This window comes from Cornus florida, unplaced genomic scaffold (genome assembly GCF_030987335.1).
Source record: "Cornus florida cultivar Cherokee Brave unplaced genomic scaffold, ASM3098733v1 CherokeeBrave_3.0.0_Hap2_Chr06, whole genome shotgun sequence".
Classification (NCBI taxonomy): Eukaryota; Viridiplantae; Streptophyta; class Magnoliopsida; order Cornales; family Cornaceae; genus Cornus; species Cornus florida.
In genome coordinates this window covers 56,278,784-56,306,015 of record NW_026775576.1, presented here as the reverse complement: position 1 = coordinate 56,306,015, position 27,232 = coordinate 56,278,784, and the positions used below count along the sequence as shown (strand labels likewise).

At 34.1% G+C, this 27,232-nt stretch overlaps 1 protein-coding gene and 2 pseudogenes across 1 annotated transcript; all 3 read right to left on the bottom strand.

The window, feature by feature from the left end:
- Positions 1-8,944: 8,944 nt before the first annotated feature.
- LOC132314146 (disease resistance protein Roq1-like) lies at positions 8,945-10,989 on the bottom strand (annotated as a pseudogene).
- A 6,444-nt stretch (positions 10,990-17,433) lies between these two features.
- LOC132314144 (disease resistance-like protein DSC1) lies at positions 17,434-20,332 on the bottom strand. Its single transcript, XM_059813042.1, has 6 exons — positions 20,072-20,332; positions 19,794-19,971; positions 18,956-19,647; positions 18,359-18,869; positions 18,017-18,174; positions 17,434-17,511 (listed from the first exon to the last, which is right to left on the bottom strand). Exons 1-6 carry the CDS (start codon positions 20,330-20,332, stop codon positions 17,434-17,436), a joined length of 1,878 nt encoding a protein of 625 aa, XP_059669025.1.
- A 280-nt stretch (positions 20,333-20,612) lies between these two features.
- LOC132314143 (disease resistance protein RUN1-like) lies at positions 20,613-26,416 on the bottom strand (annotated as a pseudogene).
- Between the last annotated feature and the right edge of the window lie 816 nt (positions 26,417-27,232).

The following is a 27,232-nucleotide window of genomic DNA, read 5'->3' as shown; positions in this document are numbered from 1 at the left end:
GCTGAGATGAAATCCTTATCTCAAAGGTTTGATCAATTTTTGATCAACCAAAACTCAGCAAATCAAATGTCTTCCTTCCCTAATCATGTTCATCATTGTGCATCTAATGAATCATGCATGACTTGTTCTAGTGGTTTACATTCTACTTCCAATTGTCCCCATGGACATGTGTAAAATGACAACCATGAGCAAGCCAATGCTGTCTTTGCTAACCAAGGGAATAATCCCTATGGCACTCATTACAATCCTAGTTGGAGGAACCATCCGAACTTTTCTTGGAAAAGCCAAGGGGAAGGCTCAAACCCTCCCTAAGGTGGTTTTTAAGGGAAGTATGTTCCACCTCCAATGCAAGGCCAAGGTTCCAAATGTTTTAAATTATCATCATTTCAATCGCATGGCAATCAATTTTCTAATTTTCATTTTCCTAATCAACCATCTTATTCTCAAGGAAATTCTAAGAGTCCCGCTTTTGAAGAGAAAGTTTTGACCGCTCTAGGAACTCTAAAGGTGAACACTCAATTGATTCATTCTCATTCTCAATCTATTGCTAAGCTAGAAACCCAAGTAGGGAAAATAGATAGTACTTTAAATGCTAGAGAGAAAGGGAAAATGCCTTTGAATGCCCCACCAAAGCAACAATGTGTTGTGGAGACTCATTCCACATTGGAAGGGCACACAGTTGAGCATGTCAATGCGGTGACAACCTTGAGGAGTGGGAATATTGTGGACAACCAAGTAGGTATTTCTAAGGAAGAGAATGAACCAGTGCAACCAAAAATTGACACCCGTCCCGTTTCATATTTTATTCCTCTTTCATTGCATGTACATGATCATTATGTTAAGAAAATGTTGAAAAATGATTTGGAAGATGAATTATAGCATGATTTGAAAAAGGATTTGAAAATTTCTTATGTTGATGATGTTTTAAAGAAAGATTTTGAAAAAGATTTTGACCCAAGAGCTCCATTTCCGGATGCCTTAAAAGGATCCATTTCTTTTGACAAGCAAAAGACAAAGACTAATGAAATTATTGAAGTGTTTAGGCAAATGAAAGTCAATCTTTCGCTTTTGGATGCAATCAAGCAAATTCTGGGTTATGCCAAGTTTTTAAAAGATCTTTGTACCCAAAAGAGGAAGAACAAAAGCTAAGCGCCAAGAAAAGCAGTCTTGACCGAGCAAGTGAGCTCCATTTTACAACATAACACTCTCCCAAAGTTCAAAGACCCCGGTTCACCTACTACTTCTTGCATCATTGGTGACCATGTCATCAATCGGGTGCTTCTAGACTTAAGAGCACGTGTTAACCTTCTTCCATACTTGGTATATGTAAAATTGGGGTTAGGAGACTTGAAACCGACGTCGATAGTTTTGTAACTTGCCCACCGATCCATCAAAAAGCCCCGAGGTATTATAGAGGATGTTTTGATTAAGATTGATAAGTTCTTTTTCCCCATCGATTTTGTTGTCATTGACACAGAACTGGTTTCAAATCCCAAGATCCAAATTCCCGTTATCCTTGGTCGTCCTTTCTTGGCAACCATATATGCCAACATCAATTGTAGGACGGGGATAATGAAAATCTCATTTGGCCACGTGAAAGTGAAGTTGAATATTTTCAATCTAACCCCGAATTCAATGGATAAGCATGAAGATATTTGTGTTGAGGAAAAATGTCATGACAATGAATGTGAAAGGATAGAGTCTTTGCTTGAAACTGGAACTTTAAAAGATAAATCTTCAAATTTCAATTCAAAGAATGTTGTTTCAAAGCCAAGTGTTCCAAGGGCATGGAAGCCCAAGAGTTGTTTTGACCAAGGACCATCAACATCGCTTGAATCAAATCCAATGAGTTCTTTAAGGCATCGTTCGTTGGGTAGGATTCAAAGTGCTTTTCACCCCATTAAGGAGGGGATGCATAACAAGATATTTGATCTGGGCTAAAGAAGCCCAACGTCTTGCTAGAGACGTTAAAGCTAGTAAATGCTTCGTATGGTTTACAACCCTATTCCTCCCTCATTTCTATTTTACCTTTCATTTCTTGTGTCGTCTAGATATGTTTTGGGGTTTATACACATTGATGGGAACTATGATTGAGTATGCATGCACTTTCATTCTGAAAATAAGTATTTTGTTCCTGTTCAATCGATCTCAAAAGAGGTTTGATCGATTGAACATCCATCCCTGCATCCAATCAGCTCTCTGTTTCATCGATCGAAATTTTCCTGCATAAATCAGCTCTCTGTGTATCGATCGAAAATTCCTTGGATCGATCTGAAAGTTCCTAGATCGATCCAACCTTTTCTTGGATTGATCTTCACTCCACACTTAGAAAAATTTTTGAGATCCATGAAAAAGGCCTTTCTGTGCATTGTTCGAACTTGTCCGCAGGTTTTCACCTGTTCGATCGATCGAAGTATCTTCCTGATAGATTTAGGATTGATCGATCTGTATTCTTGTGTTCCTTTAACTTTGACTTTAACTGCTTTTGAATTTTGAATTAAATTTTGAATTCTTAATTTTGAATTTTAATTTTGAATCTTTTATTTTATTTTTCCAAAAATCCAAAAAGATTTTTTTTTTAATTTTAATTATTAATTTTCAAGTAAATATATATATATATATATATATATATATTTTTTCTATTAAAAAAAAATCAAAAATACTTTGTCATTTTGAAGTATAGATCGATCTGTGTTCCTTCAAGATTGAACTTGTCGGGACTAGTTTTTAAAATAAAACCCTAGGGTCATTTTGATCGATTTGTACATCGATCTCAGACCCTCATCTCTCTCGCCGCTGCAAACCCTTTCTTCCCAACCTCCGGCGAGCTTCCCGAGCCTCGAATATCTCTCCCTCACCTTAGATCTCATCTCATCCCCCTTGTCCTCTCTTTTCTTCTCGGTTTTGGTAAGTTTGTGTTTCATTTCCATTTTCGAGCTTCAATTTACATGATTTTGATGTTTCTATATTAGATCTGAGATGCCATACTTGATTTCTTACCATACATGAAGCTTTAAGCATGTGTCTATATATGTATATATATGTGTATATAATTTTGTATATATTTTGATTTTGATTTCAAATTTTAGGGGTCACGTGCCAAGATAAGTGATCATTCTTGGGTTGTTGAGGTGTTGTGGGTCCCACAAACTTGTTTGGGTACCCCCCGTGCCATCCACGTCACAGATTTGTGGCTGTTCACATTATTTGCAGAGTTCAATCGATCTCTGTATTTCTCAGATCGATCTGAGAAAGATCGATCTCACATTTTCCAGATCGACCGAACATCACATATTTGCCTATGCACTTCACACACCATCTTTTGTGTTCAATGCTATCTTATTTATGCCCAATGCTTGTGTTTTCCATATTGGATGCATTCTATACTTATATTGTTTAGCATGTTTCATTTGGTCACTGTTTATTTGGTTGTATCATAACTTGTATAGATTCATGATTATTATTCTAAGTTGTCTATCTTATTTGACATACATGTTTCTAAATGTTGTGCTTCAATTCTCTTTTGTCTGTTATTGACTTTTATTGCAAGTGTTTCCCTTCTATTTTGCAGACCATGGCTAGGGTCAAGATAGTTGCCCGTAGGTAGTATGTGCATCGAGTACGACAGCGCACGGAGGACCAGGCAGGACCATCCCATGTTCAGGATCCAGAGCAGGATGATCAGGCTGAGCAGCCTGAGCAGTTAGAGGATTATCCTGAGGTAGATCCAGCTCAGTCCCCATCAGCCAACTCTAAACTACAGTCTTCGGCTTCTGCATCATCTTCTTCAGCTGAGATTGAGCATGTACCTTCTCCTTCACCACCACCGGCACAGCCAGGCTAGGTCCGAGACAGACCTATCAGGAGATACTTACTCCTTCAGGTGGCGCATGAGTCGGTGTTCGACATTACTTTTTTCTCCCGGTATCTCCTGACCCGGCTAGCTTATGATGATCTTGACCGAAGGGGCTTTTCTGTTATTTTTGCCCCAGTTACTTATGTAGTGTACCCATGGCTTGTTCGGTTGTTCTACCAAAAACTCCGGCCGGCCCCGAGTAACTTATCAGAGCTGTAAACGATTATCGATGGCCACCCTATCCGGATCACAGTTGATATATTAGCCAGATCTTTTCGATGCCTTCATGTCTGCCCTCCTGATGTTCATTATCCTATCTTGGAGAGAAGGCCTTCTTACGCAGACTTGGCCGTTGCACTCACTGGCCACTATGCAAATGGCGAGACTTTTACCACTCGGACTTATCTGCCCGACGAGCTTTGGTTCTACGATTCGGTACTATTTCGAAATGTATTTATGGCGGGCCATAAGATCTAAAGGCGTTATGACTTTCTAGCTATTCTTTATGGATTCTATACAGGCTACTGGGTATCTATGCCGTCACTCTACTAGAGTGTCATGATGAGATTATATGCGACCTACATTAGCAAGGCCAAGCCCAGGCGAGCCACTTTCCTCTCATTTGGCCATCTTATCACTCAGATCCTCTGAGATCAGTGCTATCCTTTCCATCCAGATAAGCGTACAGAGACAGGAGCTTGCCACTATGGCAAGAAGGATTGGAATAAGAGCTACAATACTCTTATCAAGAGTCTAGTGGAGGATTCTGTTCTAGCAGCTGAGGAGCTTGAGGAGGAGGAGATCGCAGCAGCAACAGCAGCAGATGATCCAGCAGACGCACCGGCGGCTGCAGCACATATGGACATAAACTTAGAGTAAGAGCCTCTAGCAGAGGAGCTACCACATCACTCCTCGGCAGGATCGCCAGTTCATTCTCAAGAGCAGACTCAAGATGTACCACAGTTTCCTGATCCAGTCATACCTGAGGCTTCAGCTCAGACAGCTGGCCTAGGAGAGCATATCCAGACCTTAGAGGATGCAGTTGTCTCTCTTTAGTCAGATGTGGCATCTCTCAGCATAGACATGACTACTCTCCGCTCCGATATTTTAGCTGCACTGTAGGGCATATCTAGAGATATCCGGGGATCACGCCCCACTCGCCCTACTTCATCTGCCTGACCTCTATCTCTCTTTTATCACTTTATATATCTGTACTACATTACTGCTATTCTGATACTGATCTGATATTTTTGCGGCCAGTTTATCGGCCCTGCTACCGCGATGTACCACACACTGTTTTTATTTTCTATTTTATGCATGATCTTTTGGATGTCATATTCTTCTATTGATATATTTGTTTGTAACTGACTCTATTATCATGTGTATTCCAGTGACTTCAGTGAGAGAGTGTTGCCCAACATTTTTCAGGACCACCCTTTTCCTCTCTCTTTAGTTCATTTATTGTCCCATTTACACTTGTATGTCCACTGTGCACTGTTATTATTCCCTTTGTTATCTGATCAGGTTTTATCCTAGTGCTATCTTTTCAGGACCACAGTTAATCCTAAGTTTGGGGGGGTTATACCACCTACCTTGGATACTTGTGTCCCAGTCGTTCTTTGCCATAGTTGCACTAGTATACTCTTTCCTTTGTTCTCTTTGCACATTGAGGACATTGTGCCATTTAAGTTTGGGGGTAATGGGTGTTGTTACAGTATTTGCTTTCAATTCAAAATTTTGAGCATGACTTGTGTATTTGAGGAATTTTCTATGATTGGTCCGTGACTAGCTATGATTTTGATCTTTTGAGGACTATATTGCTTAAAATTTAAAAATTACTTGACTTGAGAGTCCAACACTCCTTGTATGCCTTGTGGATGCCATTTAGGAGTAAATTTTTCGAAAGATTGATATCTGGCTTGCATTTGTGGTCCACATCATCCAGATTTTGTGATTGTTTTGAGATTCACTCTAGTATTCTACACTAGCACAGACGCACACTAGCATTCATTTGTGGGGTACATGTTTTGTTGACTATTGAATTGGTTATATCCCAATTGAGTTAGTAATGCATTGAAAGCTTTCATCTTGATAAAAGTGGATAACAATCCCTTTTCATTGAGTAGCCGGGATTCTAGCCTCATCAAGTACTGAATTTCTCGCGCCGAAAGGTGGAGGGCCCAAACTCTAGGTTAATAATAATAATCATAATAATAATAATAAATTGTTGCAAAAGCAATAAAAAAAAAAAAAAGTGAGGACTTCTCCCAAAAGGTGAGAAGTGGGAAATAATTAGATGGAGGTTGTTTTGATTTGTAGCCTAGTTGATTTGAGCTTGTAAGTCCTTAGGGGTGTTTGAACACCTAGTGCCCTAAAGCCGTCTGGTTTGGGAGTCATTGACCCAACGCTCGACCTCATGGATCGCTAAAAAGCTTAATAGATCAACACATTGCACCATGCTTCCATCTTTGATCATTAGGATAGAAAAAAAAAAAAAAAAAATTGAGTGAAAAGAATAAGCGCACCTAGAACAATAAAGCTTTAATAAAAGGTCCACTCTTTGTCTTGATGATCGGTACTAGATTTGTGTGCTAGTTTGAGGGTAAAGATGTGATCATTTCTCTAGTTGGCTTAGATAGCAACATATTTGATGCCGGTCCACTCAAAAAGAATTCTAGAGTTGTTTTGATTTGCATGATCATTTTCTTGATGTGTGGAGAACCATATTTGCTTGCTTGGTGTTGAGATTTTGGGAGGTTGCATGGAAATGGTTAAAAAATTGCATACTTGAGGTAGTTTTCACCCAATGCTTGTTTGCAATATTGGTACCTCTTTTGTGAGAATGGGCATAGTGTTTGTGAGTATCATTTCGGGAAACCCTCACGAGACTTCACTCGTCCACTAGGGGTAACCTAGGGGTTTAAAAGGCTTGTTGCATATGCTAAATACAATCGTGTTCCCTACGAAAGTGGCGTTATCCATTATTGCTTTCTAGACCATAGTTGTTTAGTTGTTCATTTCATTCATTTACTTTGTAGTTCATTGCTAGTGACTAGCAATATTTAAGTGTGGGGGTGTGATGAACGCTGAAAAGTGCGCATTTAAACCCCCTAAGCTTAGGTATTCTAGAACATTTATCTATCTTACTCTCCCGTTTTAAAATAATTTCGTGTTATTGCCCTTTTTAGGTGCTTATCCCAAAAATAAGTCAATTCAGCCAAATAAAAGTATAAAAGAAGTTAACTCAAGCTAAATGGAAGAAATGAGCAAAGTGGAAGCAAAATGAAGCAAAGTGTGGAAATTCACAAAGTTTGATCGATCTGGAGTTCATCGATCTGGACACTTCAAGATGGATCCAAGCTTTTGTTGTTATCCAAAAGAATCCAATAAGTTTGATCGATCCAACCTTTCTTTGATCGATCGATCGAAGTGATTCGATCTTATCCAATCTTATCCACACTTACCACCCCACCTACCACTTTTGTCTTCTTCCCAAAATATCTCAAAGATTTGTCTTTATTCAAAAAGGCACCGCTAAGGATGATTGATCTCTGCAGCATTCGATGGATCTCAGCCAAGTTCGATCGATCTCACTATAGTTCGATCGATCGAACTTCCTCAAGTCCGCAAAAAGATAAATTCCAGCTCATTAAAAGTTGGCTCACGGTGCAATCATTGGAGGGACCTTGGTGTGCGAGCCCAGACCATTGGGTGTGACCCTTGACCTACCTATATAAGGAATTAGAACCATTTTAAGAGCATAATTTCATTCAACATTTATCATAACTTGTATTTTTCATATCTTAGAGAGGAGGCTAGAGAGAGCTTTACACACACCTTTGGGAATTCTTCCATTCTTCTAGGGTTTCCATCAAGAAGGAGGTCATTCCTACCTGGCGATAGCCCTTGAGGGTTAGATGACTACTTCAATGAGTGGCTAGACATCTACTTGGGGCTAGAGTAGCCTCTAAGTTTGCTTCTTAGACTTAGTTCTTTATATATTTTTGGGGATTTATTTGTAACGAAGTTTTGATCTTGGATTTATATATATATCTTGTGGTTTCTACTTGATGTGTATGGATTAATGCTTCCTATTGATTTTCTATTTTTATCTATATGTCTATGTATGCTAGAATGGATGATTCATGTGCTTTTCTCTAGATTTAGTGGAATTTATGTATGTCTATATGTATGGATGAAGTTAATCTAGAGATGGTCAAAACATAGAGCTTAATTGAACACAGTTGTAATTTATTTGTTGGTTCACACTTATTTCTTGATGGATTGTGCCATACCTTTAGCTTACTTAGTTTAATTTCCATGTCTTTAGTGTAGTTGTAGTGTAGTTGCTTTAGATTCATAGATAGGTGGACAATCTATTCTTGTTCCTTGGTGTTCCATACTTATGAATGCAAATGGTGTATATTTCCAGTTAGTAGTGTGTGCATAAATTGTGGTCTCATTGAATGGATTTTGGTCTCATTTGATAGGTTGTGTTTTCCATTTGATTTGGCTTGACAATCTATGCTTATTTACCATCCATGCCTAGTTTCAATTAATGCACACACACACACACATAAGTTATAAGTCAATCTCCCCATTGTTATACAATTGCTAATGTCTAGTGAAGTCAACTTTAGTGGTGAGCTCTAGTACCCTAAGTCCTCTCCTCTATATCTTTCTCTACTTTATTAATCATTGAATTTTGTTTGCTTTAATTCCATGTGCATTGTAGTGTAATCAACTAAACAAACCATTTTTTGATCATTCGACCTATTAACCCTATATATTGTTTCCATTGCTAAGGCACCCACAATCCCTTGGGACGATCCCTACTCACCATAGCTATATTTTTAGTTAGAGATAGTAGTGGCTTTTATAAATTTAAAACTTGGCCACATTGCACACTCACACTCTCAGTGCACATTTCAAGCTTTAGGGTGCATCGCGACAGAGCGCCACCATACTTCATGATATTTCTTTGATTTGATTGTGACAAAGGCGAAGTTCCACAAGATTTTTTGGATGGAAATTGGATGGCAAAAACTTTGCAGGGTAATTATCCTAATCGAGATAACATAATTCATTTTAAAGATATGTAAGTTGTCCACAAGATCGTATGCCACTGAGTTTGAGCAGTTTAAGTTTCTTCATCTTCTCAAAGACATCTACATCTACATGTAACTCCTCTGGTGCATGATCATCAGGCAAGTTTAGCATAATGCCTTTAATTATTTTAGTCACCTGATCACCAAGAACATTGTGTAGGTTACCATGTAGTGTTAAAACCTTAAAATTATCCAAGTTCACAACTGTTTAGATGGAAAAAAGTTAAAGAAAACTTTTTTTTTTTTCACAACATGAATATCAAAATTGCAAATAAACTTATATGAAGTTAGAACGTACCGAATTCTCTCTGAACACTTTATAGATATCTTCATAAAAACCACAACCTACTTCGTTTGCTAGGATCATCCGGTAATTCTTGACGAACAATTTCCTTACCCATTTCTTGTAACAAATCATGCATGCACAGCTTGTTGTGTGATGAGATGGTTATCAATGACCGTTCAATGAGAATTGGAATTCGTGGGTGAAACCCATTACTACCCAATATATTCATTACATAATCTTTATCATACCCTTTGAAGAAACAAGCGATGTCAAAGAATAAATCCTTCTCTGTGTTGTTAAGGCCATCAAAACTTATCTTAAGAACATCATGAATTCTTTCATTAGGAAATTTTTTCAAATTATCCGGTTCATATTCCCATTCTTTTATACTTCTTTTAAATAAAAAAGAACCCAAAACTTGAAGAGCTAATGGAAGGCCTTTGACATAATTTACTACACTTTCTGAGAGTTCCCGATAATCCTCCAAGGGATGATTGTTAGTGAAAGCATGCCAACTAAAAAGTTGAAGAGCTTCATCATTATTCAACAACTCAACCTTGTACATTTCATCTACTTTATGCTCCACCAATAAACATTCATTTCTGGTTGTTACAATGATCCTACTTCCAAAACCAAACCAATCATTTGCTCCGGCTAAACTTTATAATTGCTTCAAACTATCCACATTGTCAAGAACTACTAGGACCTTCTTGTAACAAAATCTTTTCTTTATCACATTGATCCCGTAGTCAACATTAGACATCTTTAGATTTTCTTCCATTAGGATGTCTTTCAAGAGTTGTTGTTGCAAATCAGTTAGACCATTCTGTTGTTCTGAAACTCCTTTCACATCACTGAGGAAGCAACAACTTTCAAATTGCTGAAATATTCAATTGAAGACAACTTTGGCTATGGTTGTCTTTCCTATTCCCCCAGTTCCAGAAATTCCTACAGTGCACACATCCTTTGACCCATTATTTAGCAAAGTGATCACTTCATTGACACGAGAATCTATCCCCACTTCATACTCGGCAACATATAACGGTATATGTTCCAATTTTTTTATAATCTCTTGAACAATTTTTTAGATAAATTTCGCCTCATGCCTATGAAGTACAAAGCACATTAAAAAGAACTAGTGAGTCATACATGACACACACATTTTTATTAATGGGTAAATAATAATAAGTTACTCAATTCGTAAACTAAATTGATTGAAATGGACTAATACATCTTTAAAATGTAGATAACTCATGACTTGATAACTCAAGTCATGGGGGTAAACTAAATTGATTGAAATAGACTAATGCATCTTTAAAATGTGGATAACTCATGAATTGATGACTCAAGGTCATGGGGATGCACAAGTGGTTCTAGTAAGCAAGGTAACAAGTCTGCTTGTGTTTATTTCTTGTGATTGTTCAACAATACATCTATCTATATATATATATGGGCAAATTACATAAACCACCCCTCAGGTTTTCAATTCATACATCAAGAAAGAAGTAGCCGAGATATAACACGAAGCTCCTAGTTGAGCAATTGACCTCAGTGAATCAACATAAATTTACCTATATGACCTTAGGCTAAATCGGAGAAAAATTGAGAATGAGTTTGGTATTGATAAGTTACATTTTTGCCCCTCCTAATACATAAAACCATTTTTCCTTATACTAGCAGCTCATTTTGGTTGGTGGGAAAAGACTGTCTCCTTCTCTTTTCCAACTCCTCTCACCCATAGGATGTAGATCTATGCATATACATCTAATATATACATAAACATATAATATATATATATATATATAAGTATTTTTTGAAGATAATGATGGACCCAGATTAATGCATTGTTGCAAAAAAAAAAAAATAAATAAAAAAAAATAAATAAATAAATTCGAAACCATAGCCAAGCAGATTGAATTTGATTTCTAGATTAGTGGACAAGTCTCAAGGGAACGACCACCCACCACCGCCGTCTCCGGTCCACCACACCCAGTCCACTACTGTATTATATAGAGAGTGAGAGAGATATCCGGTCTACCACCGTGACTGAAACTTCCGATTGCAAAGAACAAAACTAAAGCCAACACATCCCCACTAGCAAGCAGAGCCACAAGATTAAAATACAAAAACTGAAAGAATAAGTTGAACCACATATATATATGCACACAAATGTTTGTAGAAATATAGATGAAATAAAAGAATGGTCTTAAATTATTAAAGATGAAAATAGTACTGGAAAAAAGTAGAATAAAAAAATTATAAAAACAAAATAAGATATTAAAATAACATCAACAACAAATAATTAAAATTTAACGAAGAAAAATAATTTGACTTAATTTTCGTTTATAACCGTAGAAGAATGGGAGCAAGTGTATATTAGTCAACTAGAATGTTTAGAGATCTCCTAAATTAGCTTAGTCCGCTATAATATAAGATGATTAGAATAACTTTAATTCATAATTTAAACATTTGGAACCCTATATCATATGTTTTGAATTTAAGAATTTGTATTAATAAATAAAAAATTGTTACACCCTATATCATATATTTTGGTCAACAAAATTACAAGGGTTGTTGACCAAAATATTGATCCACATTCTATCTTGATGTAAGAATTAAAAACCCGAGGGGTGGTTTATGTAATTTGCCCATATATATATATATATATATATATATATATATATATATATATAAACTGTTCATTCCAAAATCAAAATGAACTTTCATTACTCAAATTCGCAAATGTAATCATTTTTACTTTAATAAGATAAAGGACAAAAATATAAAAGAAATTGAGTTCTAGCACTTTGGGAGGTATTAATTTTCAGTCCAACCCTCTAAAATTCACTTCAAACTACAATACAATTGATATAAAAATCGTATTTGGAATACACAAATAAATAAAAGTTATTTTAATTATGGATTATTAATATTTATTTTTCTTTTGGTTTTTGTTAGAAAAATCAAGTTCAAACACAACTAGGAAAAAAAAAAAAAAGTCATGTTCAAATATGTTTATTATTTATTTATGGACTTACATTTGAAAACAGCAGCACATACCACTTTAATTAAGTCTTTAGTTGTTCTATGGACCAAATTAGTCAAAAAAAAAAAAAAGAAAAAAAAGAAAAAAAAAAAAAGTAGTATATAAAAATAGAAGAAAGAATGTAAAACTTAATTAGAATGGCAATATGAAGTTTAACCCATCTATCAATTAAACTTGAAATCATAAATTTTTTTTTTCCTTTTTTGGTAAGAAACATCAAAAACTTAATAATAACTCTAATTAATAAATATTCAACTTTAATCAGATTAGTTTGATTCTAATTTGGCATAAAAAGAAAAAAAAAATAAAAACAGAAAAATAAGGAGATGGGCTATTCACTGAGAATAATAAATCCAAAACTAACCTATATATTTATTTAAAGATTAAAACACTCACTTAAAATTAAAATATAGTGGATAATGATATCTTCTCTCCTCACAGAGTGAGAGGTTGAGGCTTTAATGTGTTATTTACCAAGATATAAAATAATTAATAATAACAATTAAAATTTAGTTTAAGATATTGTGCAATTTTTCTCAATAAAAAAAGAATGCTAATTTGAAAATATAAATTGTGCTTCATGTTTGCTTCTAATTAAGTACTGCAACCAAAGTTGTTTAGTTAAACTAGTGCACATATTTCATACGGCAATATATATATATATATAGAAGAAGAATAAAATTTGTTGAGTTAGTTTACCCATTTGCTACATCGTTCAAATCCCACCCGTTTAAATTTGCTGCCTCTACCAAAGCTGCCCTCCACTTTTGAACCTTTCTGATTTTATAGTGTAATATTTCTGATTTTTTGAATTTTTCATTTTCTGGGATTTTTCAATATTTTGAATTATTTTAATCATTGTCTCGTTTTGCGTGTCAAACCCTGTGGGGTATACCGATTTAGTTCCTAGAGTTGATTGGATCCATTGTGTTTCATACATTATTATTTGATGCATTTTATGTGGCTATGTGCTTATACATGTGTTGTGGTGGGTTTATTGTATGTACATATATCTCCATCCCAAATTAGATGTCCTGTTTTGGAAACCATGACTCACAATTTGTGAATCATGGTTCCCCAAACATGACATCTTTTTTGGGACAGAGGGGGTATATATTAATGTTAAAAAAATATTTTTATTAGAATCATGGGACCCGCCATTATTTCATTCATTGTAATGGCACTCATATTCTCTCATCTCTGGCATCCTCTCTCTTTCCCTCTGCAATTCTTTTATTTTTTATTTTTTTGGCAACTCAAGCTTTGATCTACACTTAACCTTTAAGAATTAGACTTTATTACTGAAGGCTAAGTCGACGAGCGCAAAGCATGCTATATTGATATTGTTGTTGTTGAATGAAAATCATGGAAAATCATGTATTGTCATGGCATTGAAGGACATGTTACATTCATGCATAACATTGGTTTTGTAAAGAAAATAAATTATTTTTGGGGAATGATTTTGAAATGGTTTGCGAAAACCCGAACGCCTAGGAGGTGCCTAGTGGTCTATGGCGTTAATGTGATCTAGAGAGAATTAGGGAGAGACTCTAGCATGGTTGAGCTACCTAGGCCTGAAACGACGCCATAGAGGTGCCATGTGATCGGGGATAGCTAACCAATTCTTCTCTCGTGGCACCATAAAAGTGCTATGGGTCGAGTTGCATTAATGGTTTGGAACGGTGAAACAGAAATGTTTTGAAAATGGGGAGCGACATTGGCATGTCATTGCATTACACTGGCATGCATTGTATACATATGGTTGGATGACCTATTCACCCCCCCCCCCCCCCCCCCCCCCCCCCCCCCCCCCGGGGCGGCGAGCGAATGATATGATCCCGTCCTTCTTTTATCTTATGCTTTGTATGGATTCACGGGGTCATTAAGAGGTGTGTCTTAGACACCTCCTACTGAGCGGTTGTGTTCACCCATTATATTAATTATTTTTTCAGGTCACAGGAAGGAAACTCCTTCGTAAATTTAGATCGGTTAGTGGACTGTTTTAACATTTTTTGTAGCTGTGATCTCATGATTTTTTTGTATAAGCCTTGGGGTGGCACGTATATTATGTATCGACCTTGGAATTGACCATAGTGCCCTTAGACAACCTCGGATTCAGGTAGTTACATATAGGGAGTATAATTTATCCAAAAAGACTTCCTTATATTATTAAATTAAAATTAAAATTATATTAAAGGATACCATATCTGTATTTTCTTTTTTTAAAAACATTTGTACTAGTGAATGATAGTTTAGCAAAAAAAAAAATTTTAGTAGAAAAAATATAATAAAATAAAATAAAAACTATTGTATCACTTTTCAATATAATCCTATCTAAACGACCCGAATCCGAGAGTCCGAATCGTTAACTGGGACCATACCCGAACCCGAGGACACCAAAGGCAAAATGGTTATTTTACTCCTTCAAATGATGAACCGAGGTTAGATCCCACACCTAGATGTGAAAAGAGGAAGTGATATGTATATAGCACATATTTCTAAATGGTTCGAGGCATTTTGGAGATAAAATTCAAGAATAAAATTGTGCTTTCAATTTGAACTTAATTTGGATTATTTGCACAATTTGATGCCGATTGAATTTTGAGTTCATGAAACATGTTATTTCTGAAAATTTTATTATATATCTTTGATGAATTTATTTCAAAATTATGCTTTAAAAGGATTAAGTGCATCTTCACTAAATTATTATATGAGTCAAAAATTCTGTCCTGGGCGGTTTAAGGTGAATTTGCTTAATAGACAAATTAATAGGTGATATTCCCATTAAACTCCTTTATTTAATCAACGAATATTAAATCAGTCATGACTCATGACCTCACAACTTAACAAGATCTAAAGTAAATTTCAACAATAGTGACTGCGTAAGCCGAGTCTAGGGGTATGTTCCTTGACCTTGAGAGCTTCTTTTGTTCTTTTGTACAATTTTATTCTTTTTATTTAGCAATATATTTAACGGAAAAAAAATATATATATATATACGTTTTCCCTTATTTTTAAAATTTTTATTTTTTGGAAAAAAAAAAACTCACTCATATCCACAAATATTCGCTGCAAGACTTAAATCCCTCACACCTCTGCTTAAGAGAGAAGTTATAATAGTTAGGCTAATGATTCAATGATGTCCCAAGTGTTTTTCATTACAAAAAGAAACAATTATTATTATTATTATTTTTTTATAAAGAGTGTTCAATAGTGATTGGAAACATGTTTGGTAAGTAAAATTTGTTACAAGATTCAAAAAGGTTTTGGTTGCACATTCATTGAATGTGATGTGTAATAGACTAAAAAAAAAAAAAACTAATTCTTATATTAGTATCTGAATATAGATGAACAAATAGTCCGTCCAGGCATGATCTACAAGACCCGTGAGCATTTTCATCAAGTAACGTCTACTAAAGTTTCAACACAGAAAAAGATAATATGAAAGGTAAACAACTAATGCTGCAATTCACCAACATATGTATTGTCTAAAAATATTTCTGCCCGAGAAGGTATTGAGTGTGTCAGAGAGATGCAACGAATGAAAATGTACCATATCAATTTGTTAGCAATTTTTACAAGTGCCACAAATTTTATTGGGTGAACTTACCAATGACATGATTTGTCTGGGGCACGTGATATTAATTTACTCTTGAGTTGCGCCTTACGGTCTTTATTATATAGCGTCAAGGACATTGAACATGCCTCTTTCCACTCTAGCATTTTAGTTCGAATTGACAGAAAAGAAAGGAAAAGAAGAGGGTGGCTTAGAAAGGAAATCCTAGTGCTATACTATGAGAAGTGAGCACATCTTATGTCTTTTTAACTAATGTATTGTACGTGTTGGATTATTGGGGGAAGATTCTTTCGTCCTCACCACTATAATCATCATTGAATCATTGCTGCTGCATGCCATAACCACCAGATATTCATCACCCTTTTTCAAGATCACCGGCAAGACCACCATGAAAAGTGACCCATCAGTATTGCTAGGAAGTCATTTGTAATATGCATGACATGTGATCATAATAAATAAAAAATTTCAGGAGTCGATGTGAAATTATAATCCATATATGAGCAAAAAGATTTTGGTACGTACCAACAAAACATTTTCCATCACAATTGAAATTGTTATTACAACAGACAGATCTTCTTGTATACAAAAATACAATCAAAAGTATCCAAATGATCCTTTCTTTGCCTCTTAATGCTAGGATGGTGCTCCACATGCGCCAAACATACGAATGTCTTCTAGGATTTCTCTGTGTTAACCTACAAAATTGCAACAATCAAATACAGTAATTAATTAATTGCTGTATATATGAACATTATATATGAAAAATATGATAGTTCAAAATGTTGGTATGATTTTAAGAATTGAGTTTGAAGAGAGTGATGAAAGTATGATATGATGATTATTGGGTGGATCTCTACTCACCTTCACCTTGCTCCTAATTAGACTGATTCCCATTTTCTTCACCTTCTTTTCTTGTCTAGTGCCACGTATGCAGTCAATTGATAAAACTGAAGCCTGAATGTAACAGCTGGCATCATCACAAATATTGGGAGGGCCTGGGCTGAGCTTTGGTCTCTTCTTCATCAAATTCTTAATTGGTTGTTTGTCTTTAGTCATTTTACTCCTTCAAATGATGAACCGGCATTGGATCCCACACCTAAATAGATGTGAAAAGAGAAAGTGATATGCATATGGCACAAATTTTTAAATGGTTCGGGCATTTTGGAGATTAAATTCAAGAATAAAGCTGTGCTTTCAAAAAATAATAATTTGAACTTAATTTGGATTATTTGCACAATTTGATGCAGATTGAATGTTGAGTTCATGAAACATATTATTTCTGAAAATTTTATTATTTTTTGATGAATATATTTTGTTACTTCTCTGTTTCAAAATTATGCTTTAAAAGGATTAAGTGCATCTTCACTGAATTATTATATGAGTCAAATATTCTGTCCTGGGCGATTTAAGGTCAATTTGCTTAATAGACAAATTCATAGGTGTCAATTTTGGTATGTATTAATAAAACATTTTCCATCACAATTGAAATTGTTATTACAACAGATAGAGCTTCTTGCACACAAAATTGACAATCAAAACAAACGTAGACGAAAATGACAATCAAAAGTATCCAAATGATCCTTTCTTTGCCTCTTGCTCCACAAACATACAACTGTCTTCTAGAATTTCTGTGTTAGCCTACAAAATTGCAACAATCAAATATAGTAATTCATTAATTGCTGTATATATGAAAATTATAATATTTGAAAGTGTTGGTATGATTTTAAGAATTGAGAAATTAAGTTTAAAGAGAGTGATGGAAGTATGATATGATGATTATTGGGTGCAATCTTCCCAATGAAGGCTTTCCAGACATTTGAGTTGAATGAGGCTTGTTGGTATGCTAGAGAAATTGCTTCCACTTAAATTTAAAACAGATAGAGTGCTCAAAGCGGAGAGCAGTTCCAATGACCAGATATTCATCACCCTTCCTCATTTAACCATCATTGAACCATTGCTGCTGCCATTACCACCAGATATTCATCACCCTTCGTCAAGATCACCGGCAAGACCACCATGAAAAGTGACCCATCAGTATTACTAGGAAGTCATTTTTAATATGACGTGATCATTATAAATAAAAATTTTCCGGAGTCGATGTGAAATTATAATCCATTTATGACGAAAAGATTTTGGTACGTACCAACAAAACATTTTCCATCACAATTGAAATTGTTATTACAACAGACATGCAGAGCTTCTTGTATACAAAAATGAGAATCAAAATATCCAAATGATCATTTCTTTGCCTCTTAATGCTAGGATGGTGCTCCACAAACATACAAATGTCTTCTAGGATTTCTGTGTGTTAACCTACAAAATGGCAACAATCAAATACAGTAATCAATTAATTAATTAATTGCTGTATATATGAACATTATATATGAAAAATATGATAGTTCAAAATGTTGGTATGATTTTAAGAATTGAGTTTGAAGAGAGTGATGAAAGTATGATATGATGATTATTGGGTAGGTCTACTCACCTTCACCTTGCTCCTCCATAATTAGATGGATACCCATTTTCTTCACTTTTTCTTGTATAACAACTTCTGTAACAAGTTCTGATGATGATCTGCCACTTATGTAGTCAAATGAGAAAACTGAAGCCTGAATGTAACAGCTGTCATCATCACAAATATTGGGAGGGCCTGGGCTGAACTTTGGTCTCTTCTTCATCAAATTTTTAATTGGTTGTTTTTGTGTAGACAACTCATCGGAATATTCAGTTACCTTCGTCAAAATAACGTGATTGCCTTTACATCTCCCATACAAATGACTATATTTCTCCGACCACCTCACGTAATAACCGTTGATTTTGAGATCAAATACAATCGTTGAGTAAATTCTAACAAATTCCAAAACAGCACATATTGCAATTCCTTTGACGTTACGATGATGATCTACCACGAAAGAGAAAGAAGACCCCTCAACCTCACTCTTATGCCTAAACCATTGCAGAATCTCACTTCCCGGAAAACTGATCCATTGAATTCCCTGTTCCATGCACGAACACAATAAAGATCCCAAGTTTTGAATACATACATATATTTATGTACAGAGAGAAAGGTAAAGTAAGTAACCTGAAGCTGAGTTTGTGATGATATATTTGGCATGTTATCCATCTCATCCATAACCAATTTTTGGCACTCACTGGATATCACTTCGCGATTGTTTGGACCAATTCCACTTGGTGGAATCCAATACCGTTCCAATGATTTGCAGCCATGTGCATTCACAAATTCAATAGATGACGGAAGTGAAGTCAACGTTCGGAGGCTTGTGCAATTTTCCAAATCAAGGCGTCTGAGACTTTTGAGTTGAATGAGCCTTGTTGGTATGCTAGACAAATTGCTTTCACTTAAATCTAATGATTGCAAACCAGGTAGACAGCCAATATTCATGGGAAAGGATTCTTCTGATAAATTGCAGTTCCTCAAATTTAATTCACTTAAAGTGCTCAAAGTGGAGAGCAGTTCCAGTTGCAAATAATTAGTTGAAGCAGGAGGAGTTCTCTTTCGCACCAATGAAAATGGCACCAATGAATTTGGTGTTTTGGGAGACACTTTTTGAAAATCAGGTAGATAAAGGTAAGTAAGGTTATACAACTGCACAATGGACGATGGTAACTGCTCTATAGCGGTTCCTCCCATGTGAAGGATTTTTAAATCCTTCATTCTAGAAAAAATATTGCTTGGAACCCTTTTAAGCTTTCGGCAATTACCTACCCTTAAATGCTGAAGCCCTTCAAGAATCTCAATTGATGAAGGCAAATCTTTTATAGCAGTTTCATCCAAAAAAAAGTTCCTGCAAACGATCCATACGCCCCTGAATCTCTGGAAACTTCTTAAGTTTTAAACATCCTGATAGATTCTAACTTTTCCAACTTCATGTATTTTGTGAGACTCCTTAGATTTTTACAGTCCCTAAGATCCAAATTAACAAGCCTCTCGTGAACTCCAATCGACTCGTGGACCTCAATTAGATTTTTACATCCTTCAAGATTTAATTTCTCGAGATATGGGAGACTAGACAAGTCAGGAGTTTTATACAAATATAAGGAGTGACTGAGATTAAGGTATTTTAACTTCTCTAGAAACTGGAAAGGAAACAAGCAATGAAAGAAATCAATCAGTTTCAATAAAATCTGACAATACCATTCATATGTAAATAATTGTATAAATAAACTCTGATCGTACCTTGATACTTGATGGTATTTCTTTGATTTGATTGTGACAAAGGCGAAGTTCCACAAGATTTTCTGGATGGAAATTGGATTGCAAAAACTTTGCAGGGTAATCATCCCAATTGAGATAACATAATTCATTTGAAAGATATGTAAGTTGTCCACAAGATCGTATACCACTGAGTTTCAGCAGTTTAAGTTTCTTCATCTTCTCAAAGACATCCACATCTACATGTAACTCCTCTGGTGCATGATCATCAGGCAAGTTAAGCATAATGCCTTTAATTATTTTGGTCACCTGATCACCAAGAACATTGTGTAAGTTACCATGTAGTGTTAAAACCTTAAAATTATCTAAGTTCACAACTGTTTAGATATATGGAAATAAAGATAGAGAAATCTTTTTTTTTTTTTTTCACAACATGAATATCAAAATTGCAAATAAACTTATATATAGTTAGACCGTACCATATTCTCTCTGAACACTTTCTAGATATCTTCATAAAACCACAACCTACTTCGTTTGCCAGGATCATCAGGTGATTCTTGACTTTCTAGATATCTTCATAAAACCACAACCTACTTCGTTTGCCAGGATCATCAGGTGATTCTTGACGAAAAATTTCCTTACCCATTTCTTGTAACAAATCATGCATGCACAGCTTGTTGTATGATGAGATAGTTATCAATGACCGTTCAATGAGAACTGGAATTCGTGGGTGAAACCCATTACTACCCAATATATCCATTACATAATCTTTATCATACCATTTGAAGAAACAAGCGATGTCAAGGAATAAATCCTTCTCTGTGTCGTTAAGGCCATCAAAACTTATCTTAAGAACATTATGAATTTGTTTATTAGGAATTCTTTTAAAATTATCCAATTCATGTTCCCACTCTTCTAAACTTCTTTTAAATAAAAAAGAACCCAAAACTTGAAGAGCTAATGGAAGGCCTTGGGCATAATTTATCACACTTCGCGAGAGTTTCAAATAATCCTCCAAGGGATGGTTGTTAGTGAAAGCATACCAACTAAAAAGTAGAAGAGCTTCATCATCATTCAACAACTCAACCTTGTACATTTCATCTACTTTATTCTCCACCAATAAACATTCATTTCTAGTTGTTACAATGATCCTACTTCCAAAACCAAACCAATCATTTGCTCCAGCTAAATTTTCTAATTGCTTCACACTATCCACGTTGTCGAGAACTACCAGGACCTTCTTGTAACATAATCTTTTCTTTATCACATTGATCCCGTAGTGAACATTCGACATCTTTATATCTTCTTCCATTAGGGTGTCATTCAAGAGTTGTTGTTGCAGATTAGTTAGACCATTATGTCATTCTGAAACTTCTTTCACATCACTAAGGAAACAACAACCTTCAAATTGATGAAATATTCGATTGAAGACAACTTTGGCTATGGTTGTCTTTCCTATTCCCCCAGTTCCACAAATTCCCACAGTGCACACATCCTTTGACCCATTATTTAGCAAAGCGATCACTTTGTTGACACAAGAATCTATCCCCACTTCATACTTGGCAACATATAATGGTATATGTTTCAATTTTTTTATAATCTCTTGAACAATTTTTTGGATAAATTTCGCCTCATGCCTATGAAGTACAAAGCACATTAAGAAGAACTAGTAAGTCATAAAAAAATATTTTATTTTTTTTATGGGTAAATAACAATAATAATAATCATAAATTATTCAATTCGTAAACTAAATTGATTGAAATAGACTAATGCATCTTAAAAATGTTGATAACTCATGACTTGATAACCCAAGTCATGGGGATGCACAACTGGTTCTAGTAGCAAGGCAGCAAGGTAGCTTGTGTTTATTTCTTCTGATAGTTCAGCAATACATCTATATATATATATAATCTGTTCAATCCAAAATCAAAATGAACTTTCATTACCCAAATTTGCAAATGTAATCATTTCTACTTTAATGAGATAAAGGACAAAAAGATAAAAGAAATTGAGTTCTGACAGCTTGTGAAGTATTAATTTTCAGTCCAACCCTCTTAAATCCACTTCAAACTACAATACAATTGATATAAGAATTGATTTGAAATACACAAATAAATAAAATTTATTTTAATTATGAATCATTTATAATTATTTATTTTTTTGTTTTTGTACGGCAAGAAAAAAAAAAAAAGTCATGTTCAAACATGTCTATTATTTATGGACTTACATTTGAAAACAGCAGCACATACCATTTTAATAAAGTCTTTAGTTGTTCTATGGACCAAATTAGTCCCAAAAAAAAAAAAAAAATGAAGAAGAAGAAATAAAGTAAACCTTTATTAGTATGGCAATCTTAAGATTAACCCACCTACCAAAGGGTCTTTGGCCCAATGGTATAACCTCCCCTTCTTCAAAGAAAAAGGGAGGGGTTTGAGCCCCAGCGTGGGTAAAAAAAGTGTGCGTGTGTTTGCTTTACCATCATGTAATACCCCTAATTTTAAAAGGATAGTCTCGGTATTTATTTATTTGTTTTAATTGTATTTTTAATTATTTAATTGATTATTTGACTAATTGCTTATGTGTTTAATTGAATTAGATATTACTTGATTATTTGATTATGTGTCTATGTATTATTTGTATTTGTCTATGTGTTAATTATTTAATTAGATTATGTGCTTAAATGGTGTTTTGATTAATTATAAATTAAATGTTTTCTTTTCTTTTATTATTTTATTTTATTTTTCTTTTATGGTTATGGTTAGTAGTAATGGGCTAACCAATTGGGTCCCATGGACTACTTGGATAGAAGGTTGGATGTGTATGAATTATTACCCATGGATAGTTGTGTATGTATATATATAGATATATATTGTATGCATATATAAAAAGGAAAGTAATTTATTAATTACTTTTATGGTAACTTGGGTAATAATATTTAATTTGATGTATATGTTTTATATTTAAATAATAAAAAAATATATAGATTTGATACGTGTTATGTTTGAAGTTACTTTATAATATTATGGTAACTTAAGTATTATTGAATAATTCATTAATAAATATTGGAATGTGTATAATTTATTTATTTAATAAACATATACATAAATAATATACGTAATATATTAGACTTACCTTTTTAACATATATAAAAGGGAAAGTAATTTGTTAATTATTTTATGGTAACTTGGGTAGTAATATTTAATCTGATGTATATGTTTTATATTTAAATAATAAAAATATACATAGATTTGATACGTGTTATGTTTTAAGTTACTTTATAATATTATGGTAACTCAAGTATTATTAGATAATTCATTAATAAATAATGGGATGTGTATAATTTATTTATTTAATAAAGATATACATAAATTATATACGTAACATATTTTACTTACCTTTTTAATATTTATTTTTTTTAAGTTGACTTGGATTTAGAAAAGGGTTAGGGTTATTTTATTTAGCCTATAAATATATAGCTATAGTATCTAAAAGGGAGTTAGAAATATTCACGTGATATATTCTAGAGAGAAAGAGAGTTAGAGAGGGAAAGAGGAAAATTAAGGAAGGAATGAGGAGAAAAACCATGTAAAGAGAAGATCAAGGAAGAAAAAGTGTAACTTTCGATCCGAAAGTTTAAGGCAAGTTCTTCTTCTATCTCTTTCCCTTTGATTCGTGTTTCTATACATGCCTAGGAAGTTCCAGGATTTCTTAAACACACAAAATTAAATAATTATGCATGTTTAATTAGATTAGAACATAGGTTTTATGAAATTAATTCATATCTGTTCTTGTGTTATGAATTGATAAATGCATGATTTTGATTAGATTTTCAGTGTGAATTTTTATATGTTTACATTATGTATTTTTCATATATATGGAATGATGGAACGTAGAAATATGCCTAGGATTCCTGAACATTAAATAGGAACTAGGTTTGGGTTTAAATAAATTTAAATAGACTCAATCATAATGATGCTTGCTATTTGAATATTTTATACAAACGAATAGATTTAATCTTTTAAAATGTTTTACCAATCAAGATTAGATGTGTAGGATAAATTGGATATGGAGAATGCTTATTTGACGGTATAATAAAATATCATCATGTATAAGATTCAATTTGTGTGGGACATATGATATAGCAAACTTAAATATATAATAAGTCATTCCTATTTTGTGATAACTTGATATCATATTATCATAGTTATTTCTGAATTGTTTGATGTATTTCCTTAATCGTTACATCAATTGTTGGATTGTGTGGTTTAATGCACCGGTATGGGACGGTGGCATTCTAGGGATGGATTAACTTATCAGTTAAGTCCTACCTATTTTATATAAGGGAATGGATTAACTAAAATGTTAAGTCCTACTTATATTCAAGTCAGGTCAGCTGAACAAGTTGAATGATTTATGGATGATTAATTTATTATATAAGGGAATGGATTAAATAAAATGTTAAGTCCTACTTATATTCAAGTCAGGTTAACTGAACAAGTTGAATGACTTATGGAGGATTAATTTATACTAGATAGGATGGTTACTAGACTTTATATATATAAGTATGGTGCCATGATATGAGCTTGAGTCTCATGATCAGTGATTAGGGCGCGTATATCGCCAGGGATGTGTAGCTAGATATAGTGTAGTTGTGTACCCTGGTAGATCTAGGTACTCATGCCCACTATATGTGCGTTTTGCATGTTACCTACTATTCAGGTTGAGACAACCCTATAGTCTAGTGAGGTTCTTTTAGTGTGTATATATATATATATACAGACTACTAGTTACTGTTGGATTGACTAGGATGTATACGTGTATCGGATCTCTGCTTGGACTGTAGTAGAGTAGAACTTGTTTGTGGGCCTGACCCACCATTATTTTTCAGGTGTTCGTCAGGAGTAGAGGTTGTTCGTGCTGAGCGAGGATCAGTCTACTTTATTCTTCCGATGCTACATAGGAGTTCCTTTATGATTTAGTTTCCTGATTTAGACAGTTATTGTTGTCATTTGTTTAGTTTGGATTTTCTAGGGGTCCACACAGTATGGATTCCCGAGTTGTATTTTGGAGGATCAGTTGTATCAGAAGAGTTTAGTAATTAATGGAAATATATTCTGAGGTTTATTATTAGATTATCATTTTAGTTTCTTGTCAACATTTTATTTATTCTTCTTTATTCTTTTGTACTCTGTGTTCGTTTATTATCAATTTGTTTTGATATCCTTGGGTATTCGGGCGTGGACCTGGCCAACCCGCATTCGAGAATCTGGGGGTATCACACATAAAAAAAAAAAAAAAAAAAAAAAAAGATTAACCCACCTATCATTTAAACTTGAAATCATAATTTTTTTTTCCTACTTATAGTTTTGGTAAGAAACATCTAAAACTTAATAATAACTTTAAATAATAAATATTCAACTTTAAACAGATTAGTTTGATTCTAATTTGGCATTAAATACATAAAAAAAAATATGGAGATACGCAATTGAGTGCGAATAATAAATCCACAACTAACCTATATATTCATTTAAAGGTTAAAACACTCTGTTAAAATTAAAATATAGCAAACAAACTATTGAATTAATAGGATAATGATATCTTCTCTCCTCCCAGAGTGAGTGGTTGAGGCTTTAACTCAATACAGCAAAAATGCGCATGTTATTTACCAAGATATTCAATAATAATAACAACTAAAACTTAGTATAAAATATTGTGCAATTTTTCTCAATAAAAAAAGAATGCCAATTGAAAATATAAAATTGTGCTTCATATTTGCTTCTAAGTATTGCAAAGTCGTTTAGTTAAACTAGTGCACATATTTCATACGGCAATATAGAAGAAGAATAAAATTTGTTGAGTTAGTTATTACCCATTTGCTACGTCATTCAAATCCCACCCGCTTAAGTTTGCTGCCTCTACCAAAGCTGCCCTCCACTTTTGCACCTTTTCCATGTCGTCTCCAAAATTTTCCTCATGTTTGGCAAATGCTTCTGCAAAACTTCCTTTTTGTTTCTGTACTTGTGAGGGATCGACGTTGTAGAAAATTGGCAAAATGGTCTGTCCCACTGTATTCCTGCATTGAATGATATGTACGAGTTCATCCAAACACCAAGAGGAGGATGCGTAGTTTTTCAAAAAAATGATGATTACAAATTTCGATTCCTTAATTGCCTTGAGGAGTTCTGAAGGAATCGATTTTCCTCTCTGAAGTTTCTCATCATCTTTGAAGGTGTGAATTCCTTTGTGTTGCAGAGCCATATAGAGATGGTCCACAAAGTTCTTGCGGGTATCTTCACCTCTAAAACTCAAGAAGACATCATAGTTCCATCGAGGCGAAGAAGAAGATGATGAAGAAGGAAATGCATCCATTGAGGCTTGCTAATTTGTGAATGCAAAATTTATTGGTGTGATTATGATACTTACAAATATCTCTCCCCCTCTATACTATTTAGAGAGAGAATGCACATGATAAGAAGTTGCAGGTTATTTTCTATGAAACTTCAATCTTTTTTCTGGGTCATGGACATGTTTGTGTAAGTTGATGGTAAATTTTCATGTACTTTATTTATCAAAGAAAATACCTTTTTAGTTGGGAAAAAACAAAACAGTGTGTGAAAAAGGTGCCGGTGGGTCAAATTAGGCTGCCGAAGAAAGATTTCCAAAGATTTAATGGTAAAATGTGTGGACCAAAAATGAGCAAGTGGTTCCAATATATCTTTTCGTTGTTGTCTGCTCAAAAGGTTCAAGTACACCGAAAGCATATGCATAAATAAAACTTCCATAATACACAGTGGCCATGTTGTGAGTAAAATAATGTGCTTATATGTTGTTACTATTTAAAGACCATCCAAGAGTTATACCAATATAATCAATCAAAATAATAAAATTAAAAAACTAATAAAAAAAAAACATGTAGATAGAGGTTAGAATTGAATTTACAATAAATGCAACAACTTACTAATAATGACAGACCACTGAAGAAAGACTTCCTAATAGTCAGTCCATAATAACTTTATGGTGTAATTTATAAACCCATACTTAGACCTATATGGTAAATCTATACATGATAACAATATATTCAAATGTAACACATGTTTTCATAAAATCATAAATATTTTAGGACCTAAAAAGTTGAGTAAAAAGGATAATGGAACAAAAATTGTGTATTTCGAAGTCTCTGTCCCC